The sequence below is a fragment of the Lycium ferocissimum genome, chromosome 1 (assembly GCF_029784015.1).
Source record: "Lycium ferocissimum isolate CSIRO_LF1 chromosome 1, AGI_CSIRO_Lferr_CH_V1, whole genome shotgun sequence".
NCBI classification, from domain to species: Eukaryota; Viridiplantae; Streptophyta; class Magnoliopsida; order Solanales; family Solanaceae; genus Lycium; species Lycium ferocissimum.
In genome coordinates, this window is record NC_081342.1 from 2084845 (window position 1) to 2096533 (window position 11689).

The 11689-nt window shown below is 34.2% G+C and overlaps 1 protein-coding gene across 1 annotated transcript; it reads right to left on the reverse strand.

The window, feature by feature from the left end:
• Nucleotides 1-1189: 1189 nt before the first annotated feature.
• On the reverse strand, nt 1190-5910 carry LOC132060793 (uncharacterized). Its single transcript, XM_059453715.1, has 9 exons — nt 5904-5910; nt 5502-5857; nt 5409-5471; nt 4536-4638; nt 3974-4419; nt 3612-3714; nt 2365-3503; nt 1669-1773; nt 1190-1530 (listed from the first exon to the last, which is right to left on the reverse strand). The coding sequence occupies exons 1-9, from the start codon at nt 5908-5910 to the stop codon at nt 1393-1395; spliced, it is 2460 nt and encodes an 819-aa protein (XP_059309698.1). The 3' UTR covers nt 1190-1392.
• Nucleotides 5911-11689: the final 5779 nt, after the last annotated feature.

Consider the following 11689-nt stretch of genomic DNA (forward strand, 5'->3'; position numbering starts at 1 on the left):
GAACAATTTATTAATAAGATCTTTATAACTTTAATTCTTTATTCAGTGGACGATATTTTGCTATTTATTTTACGTTTACGATGCTCGTGTCCTGCTTTTTACACAATTGTTGATTTTTACCATCAACACATGTCAAAATAAGGAAATCAACATCAAATAGCCGAATATAAGTTGGTTCCCAAAAGGGGATGCCCTTTGCCATGGGAATCAAATCATTGCAAGAAAAGATATTATTCTCTAGTCATTATGATTACAATTATTTCAAACTACTGGTTAACTACTGGTCCAGTTAATTAATAATTTGATAAACCTTAAAGAATATTAGTACTCCTAATAGAAGAAGAAACCTTTTTCCTCACCAACCTTTGCGCCGAAAGCTATTATCCTCCATTCATTATCTTAGATGTTCCTAAAAGGTCATACTTTTTTTAATCATGGTGTCGTGGCCGACTTACCCACCTCGATTTATCCAGCTGATACCTGGTGTCTCCAACCAACACAAATACTAAGCAACGCCGCCACCAACGCTTAGGCAGATAGGAAGAAATCATCTAATTTTTTTCCATCTACAATGAAATTTAAACGCGAGACTTCATGACTCTCCCCAACTTCATTGACTATTAGAGCAATAGGCCACACCCCTTGAGTGCTAAAAGCTCATACTTTAGTTGGTTTGTTATAAAATTGTGTAACAATAAGACATTATATTCTTGTGCTCTCATTATTTGGACCAAAAAGCACAAATTATTTACCTTTTCAATTATTTTTGTTTAACCATCCGTTTGTAACTTTGATGGAGAATGACAAAATGAAGAACTTATTGCGTATGACAGAAGAAGATTCAGATGGGTTCAGAGAAACTTCATCATTTACAACTATTGCACTGATTCGCTAAACTAAAAGACCAATGAGGAATCAACAATTATTATGCAAAGTACACAATCCAAAAGAAAATGGCTGAATTAATAGCACATAATAAACGTTAAAAAACCAAAAAAAAAGGAACAAAAAAAAAAATCAGTGAATGCTGGGACAAACACGCATATATTCTGTATATCTAAGTCCTCATAATAGTCATGAAGTAGCCAATATTGATGCTCACTTTTCCTCCCATAATACTTCAATAAAAATGATATATAAAGATATAACATAAGTTGCAACACTACAAGCATCAACTTCTAGACCATGGTTGTGGAAGATAATTTTGCAATACAAAGCAATCTCTTTGCAGTATGAGGATAGAAGAAGTAAATAATCTCATTTTTGAAGAAGTACCAAGAATTGTAGCTTCCACCATGAATATATATTCTGGACTATGTCACCTATCTACAAGTCAACTTTGATAACAAGCATGGAACTTGAAAGAAAGAAAAAAAAACACATGGAACTAGCTTAGTGATGCTTCTTTCGGGTACGTTTTGTCCCTGCTTTGATATCTTCATTCTCAGATTTCGAACTAGATGATTCTATTTCTGCAACAGTTTTTCCTTCAATATGAGCGGCAAATCTAACTCTTGGCCGGTACAAAGACTGCAGGTTATAACATTGAATTAGTACATGTAAATGAATAGGAAAGACGACTCCCTTCTTTCATTGAAGTACTAATTTGGACAGGTTAAAAAGTTGGTTATGCTTAAAGTTATAATAGAACATGTAATAATTAATTACCGGGACTCTGCAGTGATAGTTGAGTTCGTTATTCATTTGGCTGAGGCGTTCTTTTGCCCGTTGTTCTGCTTCCAATGCTTTAGTACATGCTTCTTCAACCTCGAGCTGAAGTGCAACAAAGTTACATGAGATTATACTTCTGTAAGCTTTATGATCATTAAATGGATAAAGATATAACAAACATATATTTTCTCCCACAGAAAGAAAGAAGGCCAAACAAAAAGTTTGCCAAAATAAAGCCTAAAAGCTCTATGGACTAGAATCACAACTTGGTCATTGGAAGAATAATTTTTTATACGATTTTTAATCCTTCCATTATGAACAGAACTAGACAAATTTCTCTAGATATCTCTACATGATCAGGTAAAGAAATGGCTGAACAGAAGGAAAAAATAAAAGGTGAAAAAATAGAAGGAAAACTAAAGAATTATATGACTTTTATATTTGGTAAATTGATGACCAGCGGAAGCAATATCCACATTTTAATAGAGCATTTGCTTTTCATGCACAGACGTAAAGTACCATTAGAAAACGAACATTATACAAAGCTAGGGAAAGATATGGTGCAGAAGAAAGAGTCGAATTTCCAGTAATTGAGGCTTAGGACCACCTTGAATTGATTTTGACATGACAATTTCTAAAAATAAATTGTTGTCTTAAATCGGGAGAATAAACAAACTAATGGCAAATCATTACCTGAGTAAGTGGGATAGGAGCAAGGCTGTTTTCAGTAGAAAGGTGTTTCTCCAAGAAAATCCGCATATCAGCCAACTCCTTCATCAATCCCAGAGAAACTTCTTCAGTATCTTGCATCTGATTTCTAGAAAATTCAAAAGCTCTCTCAGCGTGCAGGCGGTATGAAGCACAATTTAGACAGTTACACAGACCTCTACATCCCCTAGGATTTCTCTTTAATATCCCTTTGTTGAGAGCATCAGGATGAGTAACCAAATCATATGATGAGTCATTCTGAGTTGATTTCTGGTGACAAATAGCTGGTTCGAGGCATCCATTTTTGTTTAGATTATCGCTAGATTGTGAGATTTCTTGTATCAACTCACTGCATAGGGTTTTGGTGGGACCATCATTACCATATCCTGAAATATCTGATGGTTCAGTGGAAGAAGATGCTGTGATCAAAGCAACTGCGTTAAGCCCTCCACTGTCTCCGTTGCTATCTGCCAGCAAAACCTTGCAGCTGCTTTCATTATTGGTAGCCTCGGGTTCTGATACTTTGAGGAAAAGCTCCTTCTTTAGAGCCTCATTAGCATGTGCATGAATTTCTACAGTGCCAGTCGGATCACCAGAACTCTTACTTTCTTCATTACAATCTACCTCCAAAGCCATGCGATCTCCTTCAGGACTAACAGGCTCGACTTTTGGATCTTCCACCCCATATTCACTTAGCAAATCTTCAAGACTGATAGGCAAGAGGTTTGGGATAGATACTGAAGTTTCAGGCCTTACATTGTTTGCTCCAGTATTAAAACTATTGATCTCATTTTTGAGACATTCTGGTACTACCAACTTTTCTGCATTACTTGTATCAGCACACTCTGCTTCAGATTTTCTTTCAATCTCGACATTAAGTAATGTTTGGGAATTGGCCAAATCATCTGGAAACACTGATCTTGGCATCTTATTGAATGATTCACTCACGTCATTGGCTGAGGTGCACTTTGGTTCAAGTAACTTTGTCCCTTGTTCTTTGATTTCTTCTTTCTTGGGAGAATATTCTTTGTTTGTAGGAACTTTTTTACTAACAGACAAAAAAGGTCGGTTGCACTCCAAGTCCCTCTGAAATTTAGGAAGTCCATTTTCACTTGAAGCACCTCCTAAGAAACATGAAAAATATGGTCAGCATTTGTTTATTCATGGGATCCATTTTAAATACACCTAATATATATTATATGTACCTAAAGGAGTAGAAAATGTTAACTTACCAGAATCACTTTTTGCAACATCCATCAGAAATGGGAGCAGTCTTCTGTAGCTAACAGAGCTTGCAGCTTTGAACACCTTCAGCCTAGAACAAGGATTTAGAGCCTGTAAAAAGAAGAGAAATTGACATAAATAACCGCCCACCAAAATAATAGCCAGGAAATACATGTCTTTTGTATATTAGGCTAGCGAATGTAATTATTTTTGACCGACCGACAAAATGTGTAGCATATTCATATAAAATTAGATGAAAAGAGCCATTCCGTTTGTTTTTCTGCAAATAAGCATCATTTAAACAAACATTGGAAATATTCATAAGATCTTTTACTAAAAAATAGCTATTCAATGTTTTACTGTTCCTTACCAATTTGTTTTTAGAAACACTTCCGTTTTTCCCAGGAGTCAAATTAGACTTCTTTACATTGCAGCCATTTCTATCTGATGGATGACCTGCAAAAAATTTCTCCATCTGCTCAGAATTATGGCTCACATTAGCTTTACAGAAAATGTCAGCATCTGGTGGTGTTGTCTGGACGCATTCGTCCAATGCCTCGGGATTAAGTCCTCCCGCATTGGTAAACACCCGAGACTCCACCTGAGTCTGGGACAAAACATCAGGGATTTCATTGAGATCCTGTGGGCCCCCTGATACATTGGGCACGATCTTCTGACCTTCTACGCCTCCTAGTGTCTTACTGACATCAGAAGCAGAACCATTACTAGCCGTTGATTGCAGCTCAGGTTTCAGATAACTCAAAGTTGGATCGCTGGACTTGGATGACGCATCACGTGTATCAATTTCTGAAACATCTATAGAAAAGAGACATTGTCTTAACTCCAATTACACTAGAAACTTAGAAAAAACTAAAAAGTTTAATCCTCACAATCATCATTTAAACTCGTAAAAACAAAATTTAGAAATATACCAGAATACTCTCGCGCAGCATCTGTCAAATATGGCAGCAATCTTCTGTAGCTAAATGAGCTTGGAGCTATGAACACCTTCCTACGCAAACTCGAACTCACAGCCTAGAAATAAACAAACTAATTAATTAAGAAATAAAACTTTCTTTCTCTAATTTATCAACCAAAACCAAAATATGCCTCTATACAATCAATGTATGTGCTAAGTACCCGATATTTTCTTAATATGGTAAATCACTAATGATTGTTAACAATGAACTATATGATACTATACAGTTGTAGAAATTTTGCGAAGTCGACACACAAATGGGCTCTATCCTAAGCAAACTTAAACTCACAATGAAATTGAAAACACTAAACACAAATTTTTTCTTAATCTAATTGATTAACCAAATCAAAAGTTGTTCTTTAAATAATCAAAACATAAGCTAAGTGCCCAAATAGTCTTAACATGATAAATACATCCTAAAGTTTAACAAGGAACATTAGTATTCTAGCATACACTAACCAAATTATCACTAACTTCTCCTTGTCAAAATTTCTTTAAAATCATACAATTGGCATAAAGATTGAGAAATTTTCAAAAATATACAGCCCAACATAAAATATTACACCGCATAGCCATATTTTCAGTTTATACAATATTATACCTAGGGGGAAAGCATTATAATGTATCAAGCTTGTATAAAAGTGTATTAAAGGTGTTTATACACAAATATGGGCTAAATCGGGTAACAAACTCAAAATATGTGCTACGTAGAGCGTAACTTTCCCTAAAATTTAAGCTAGCAATCTTAGAAGCAATAATAACAACTTTTTACTATAAAAAAAAAAAAAAAAAAAAAAGATATTCTAGAAAGAATGGAATATCTTACCAAATTACTCTTAGGAATGGACACAGTAATCCCAATTTTACCAACTCCTTCATTCTCATTTTTCTTATTTTCAGTTTTATCACACTTTTTTACCCCAAATATATCAACATTTTCACCATTTACCTCAACCCCAACTCCACTTTTCTTCAAATTAATATCATCATTTCCAGTTTCACCACACTCTTTTACCCCCAAATCATCAACATTTTCACCATCGAATAACGGTATTTCACATTTCTTGAAACTAATATCATCATTTTGTAAAACAATATGAGTAGCTGGAGAGAAGACCCTATGAGCACGAAGATCCTTAATAGGTGTACGAACATCCGAACTACTTTCCCCCTTCTCCACAACTACCCTTTTCCGTTTCTTCACCGGCGGGTCGTGGACGGATCTGGTGCTCGGAACGCTTGAATCGGGTCGGGTCAGCCCGAACTCGACCCGACCTGTTACAGTGCAAGTAGATCTGGGATTTGCTCCGTGTAAACTGACCTTCCATTATGGATTTTCTTTTCCGATTTGGTGATTGCATTTTTCTTTTGCAAGCAATTGAAAAAGAAACTCCTTCACTTAGGGTTTAGAGTGTTCTTTAAGATGGGGAAAAAAGGGAAAATGGAAGAGAAAAAGAGAGAGATATATGGCGGGAATATTTAGCTTTTTGTATTGGCGGGAAATAAATTGCGGGAATTTTGTGGACTCTTTTTTGGCTCCAATGGAGTACCCTTTTCTTTTTTGTACAAAAAATTCTCTCATTTTGAAAAATAAACTGTTACTACTAATACTGGTAGAGAGGTGTCAAATATGGCTCAACAGATGATGGCCCGTCCTCCTCCTACTACTATTACTATTACTATTAATAATTATTATTATTATAATAATAAAGGATATTAGAGCTTTTTATCCCTCACTTATTGATAAATTTTTATATTAGTTCTTGTGATACGTGATTCTACATATTAAACCTTCAATTAAATAAAATATATACTTTTAATCATTTATGTATGAAATTGTTATTCCTAGCTTTGTCTAAGTGACTTTTTGTACAATCTAACCACAAAAATTTTGCAATCTGAAATAGAATTTTATATAGTACCATTCTTGCACGAACTTACATTACATAAACAAAATAAATTCAAAAGAACAAATATTAATTACTATCTTTGTTCACTGATCCAAATCACGTCAAAAAATAAAAATAACATAATATGATTTTTGAAACTAAAAAATATAACTCTAGTTTATAATTTAATGCTTAGCAGTTAGTGCTTTCTTTCCTTCTTCATTAATTTCTATCTTTTGTTTATTTTACTCATAATTTTTTAAAATTAACTAATTTATTATTTTTAAGGGCCTCGAAATTTGAAAGTGTAACCTCGAGCGCCAAGCTTGAGAAGAAAGTACTATTAAGCCTCACTTAAATGAAATTAAAAAAACTTAGCCCAACCCTACTTAAATAAAAGACTGGGTTGGACAGGCCAAGCCCATTTGACAGCTCTAGTGGTGGGTGGTGTAAAGTTAGAATAAAATTTTATATTAGATTTAATATTATAATAATGGGTAGGGCAAGAGTACTAATCTATTAGATCTTTGGACTAATTAGTATTGCGTACAAATAATATGAGTAGTGCTAAATATAAGGTATAAAATTGTCAGATTTTCGGATATCCAAAAATGCAAAGTACTAAATCCGATATCCAATTCGAAATTTAAAAAATTTTAAAATAAAATCCGATGTCCAATCCATAATCCAAACCAAATATTCTAAAAACTCGAATTTCGGTTTGAATTTCAGATTGGCCCAAACTATACTCGCCCCTAGTTAGAATTGAAAAGGTAATTCATGACTTTTGCTAATTCAGTGTTTCTTGTATGAACTTAAATAGGAAAATAATACTGGATAGCCCAACAGCTTGCACTGTCCTTTCAGGACAGGACTTGCTTTGGCCCAAGAAATCAAGGCTACTTGTTCGAAAGTGTTAATTTTCTCTAGTAACTTGTAAATTATTTGAGCATTATAAAGAAATAATTTAACCTGAATTACTCTTGCCAATTTTATTCCTTTTTGTTCATTTTCTCGTAATTTGGTTAAAAATGGACAATAATGCAATTATAAGGGGATCATCATGCAATTTTTCTCTAACTTCTATATTCTTCTGATCATGATTTCGGACAGAAAATTGTAAGTGTTAGGAGTAGTTCTTGAAAATGTGTATTAATCTATTATATAACTAGTTAAATTGAACTGACAATATTGTAAACCATTTTATACCAAAATCTTTGCTAAAAAAATTATGACCATGCTAGAATAGCCACAACAACTATTCATCAATCCCATACTAAATGGGTTGGCTATCTGAATCCTTTGTGTTCCATCCAATCTGTTTAGGTCCACTTAATTCCAATTATCAATGTAGCAAACATTAAAATTAAATAAAATGAAATGAAACATGCTTCAACACTACTTCATTGCTGTATTTTATTGAAAGAAATATGAGGGAAAAGATAACACACATGAACTCATGTTCTCTTGATACACTAAAGATAACTTATTCTCAAACATTTATATATAGTAGAAAGAAGCAACCCTAATTTCAGCAATGATCACTCTTAAATGCAACGCATCAAAATTTAGTGCGTTTGTCCTGATCATAAATTGACAGGTTTAGCAAGCATCAACGTGATCATGTCTATAAGGAATTTGTGAATTTGTACAATCATCCTCTTTGCTAATATTTATGAAGCGTGCATAATTTATGACAGGTTCGAGGACAAACATTGGTACTTCACGACTAGAACAAAGAAATTATGTGTTTAATTATGTTTTTCCATGCATTTGTGATTTTTCTCGGACCTTAGCATATGCCTCTTGCTTTGAAGCTCCATGTTCTTCATGTAGCATTCTATGAACGAAGCTCCATGACTTATTTGTCAGTTCCGTCTACATCAAATATAGATTTCAGCATGACACTATGTTCAGTAAATTTATCATTGCTTACTAAATTGAAGCAAATCTAATAATATACAATCTGTATACAAAAATTTATAGATGAGCAAGGCAAGTTGCTTCTATATATGTTCTTTTCATGCAGATAACTTCTTTGTGAGTAAGGTTATATACACCCCCAGTGTAATTTTTATTTACAGTATCAGGTATGTTTTTGGGGAAAGAGCAATATATGTATATATCTTGCACAATAGAGTATATAACTTAACTTTAAAACCAAATATTATATTAGCAAATGCCTATCCTACTTCAATTTGAAAAAGATCAAGAAATACAAAAATTCTATTTTATTAGGAAAAGGAATATTATCGTTATTTAAATGAAAATTAATGATGGGATTACTGATAAGTCGTGGATTTACGGCTTTTTATGACCACTACTTATCTCTTTTTAGGAGTCTTTTGAATCGTTTGTCTGTATTTCTACTAGGTTGTTTCATGGTTTCAGGTTTTTGAGTCAAGGACACAAAAAGGACAAAACAACGAGAAAAAGAAAGAAAAATGCTGACATGCGATGAGTATGCGGGATTGCACACTCTGTCATCCGTCCGCATACTCGTAGTCAGAAGAACCAGTGAGCTTCGCAGTTTTCACAAATATGTAACAAAGATGCGGGACCGCAAACTCAATGTACGGTCGCATATTCGCCCTTCCACAAGCCAATGAGTGGAGCAAACTGAGCAAGAGTGCGAAGAATATGCGGCTCAGGAAGACAGCAAAAGTGAGGCGATCACACTTGCCCCGCACGAGTGCATTAAAAGCCACTTTTTCACTTTTTGTCCCCCATCTATAAATACTAGTCCTTGGTTGCTGTGTAAAGCATTGAATATTCCCTACTTTTCAGTTCACATTGTCTTTTAGCTCTAAAGTGGAGCATTGAATACTATTAATGTGGAAGCTTTTAAAGAAGATTCTCCTTCTTTTTGTCATCTTCTCCATTAACATTATTGTAAGCTTCATGAATATTCTCTTTGCTAGTACTTTTTATTTAATGAGTATGAGTAGTAAATCATTTAGCTAAGGCTGTGGGACCAAATGTGTTAGTTATGTGATTGAATTTTTGTATTCAACTTCCATTTATGTGTATTGATGAGTTTCTATTTACTCTTCATTCCTTAATGTCATTTAATGGTGTACAACATTATTTGTGTCTAGTCATTTCTCCTTTGCTTGAGAAAGAAAGGGGAGGTTAGGAAAAGAGTAAATAGCAAGGATTTGAGGCTTATAAACCTCACCTAATAACTTGAGCTAGAGATAGGAGAGTTACTTGAGATAAAATGGGTGTTTATATTTTCCACATTCTAAGGCTTGAGAAAGCTTAGTAATGATCTTTATCAATTTGGTTGAAAAACTTTTGGTAAAGTCGTGTATCCCATATTTAATCACATCTATACATTTAAAGGAGTTGGATTAATACCCAGTTGCATTACTTTCCATTGGAATCACAACCTTAGTGTCTTTCGTAATTGTTAATTCAAAACCAAGCATTCTCTCACTAATGATCATGACAAACATTAAAACCAAATACTTCGTACATTCCCGTCCCTCGAAATCTTGACTATTAGTCAAGCGCGTCACACCCCGAACCATGGCCTGGGCGTAACACGGCACTCAGGCCTTGCTTGCATGTGTTCGAGCAAACCTCATGGCTTGCTTGTCAACATGGGCATCAAAACAATATACTCTATATGATGCAATTTAAATGAATCATGAAAATGTAATTCGCGGAATAAAGTCTTGAAATTATCTCATAGCATGAAAAATCATGAAAACATAGCGACTTCTGAACTAACATCATTCTAAAAATATGTACGAATACTAACTACCGGGACATGGCCACGGACTACCATAAACGAATACTAATGCAAACTCCATAACCCGAGAGGAGTGGGGCTCACCAATAAGTCGATAGCGTGATCTCTCTGTGCGGATGTATGCAAACCCGTAGTACCGTGAAGTGCGAGGCCCGAGAAAAAGGGGCGTTAGTACATGGTGAATAGTACTAGTATGTAAAACCTGTCTTTGAAATGAAGAACATGACATAGGTATAGGACATGAAGTAGCTTGAACATGAGCATGAAACGTGGGTAAAATATCGAAAGCGATAAATCAATGGAAATACATGTATATAAAAGCGCTTGTAACGTGGGGAATGCTATAGTATAACAAACCTGACATGATGCAGTACTTGTGTCTTGGGAACACTCATTGCCGGAATATGAGACTTAAGTAAATAATGAGCATGTAAGGATTCATAATGAAGTGTTGTCTCCTTGCGACAACTCTTATCTACGATGGCTACGTAGTTTCGGGCTATCTGAGCCTTTTCGGTTAACTAAGCAAATCCCAAAAACATGAACATGATATAGTTGGCTAAGAAGCCCATGATTTTCGTGAAATAACTTGTAAATAACTTATAATCATGATTTCACGAAATAACTTGTAACATGGTTTCATGAAATATCTTGTAATATGGTTTCATAAGATAACTTGTCGTAGTCTTGCAAACATGTTCTTGATTCATGAGTAATAATAATAGTTCATATATATATATATATATATATATATATATATATATATATATATATATATAATTGACTTGAAAACATGATTGTAACTTGCTAGATAAAATCATACAGTTTCATATAAACATAATGAGAACACATGAGGAAAAATTCATGATTTATGGATTAAGCTAGGGCTCCTAAAGAAATGGAAGATTAGGAATACAATAACGAATATAGATACAAAATTCATGTACATAAATACGTAAATACGGGCTACCAATATGTTGGGTTTAATGCACAGGATTTGAACTTCATGGATATCAAGAAACGGGGCATGGGGAAGAATAGAGATTCCCATGTGGATGAAAGTTCTACATACCTTAATTGCTCCAAAACTTGAATTAAAGACTTGAGTTTTGGAGAAGATTTCCTAAATCTTGATTCTTGAACCTTGAGATGGGTTTTCTTGAAAACCCTAGATTAGGAACAATGATTTCTTGATTAGATTATTAGAGTATATGTTAGAATTGAGTTGGAATAATTAGAGTAGGCTTACCTTGGTGTTCTTGATGATGGAAGAGGTAGGAGGTCGTTCTAGGGCTTGAAGGAATGAAAAATAATGATTTGAGCGGTATGGACGAATATATACTGTTCTGGAAAAATTAAATTTTACACTCAGTTAATTACTGACCGTATTTTGAAATACGTAATTTTGAAATACGTCCGTATTAAAAATCTTTTGGTAACTCTTTGCACAGATATCCGTTT

What these genes read in the sequence shown, in the direction of transcription:
- LOC132060793 (XM_059453715.1), bottom strand. An exon ending in TGCTGCGCGAGAGTATTCTG is followed by an intron (nt 4,420 to 4,535) that starts GTATATTTCTAA and finishes TCTTTTCTATAG; the next exon opens with ATGTTTCAGAAATTGATACA. An exon ending in ACTATCACTGCAGAGTCCCG is followed by an intron (nt 1,531 to 1,668) that starts GTAATTAATTAT and finishes TATAACCTGCAG; the next exon opens with TCTTTGTACCGGCCAAGAGT.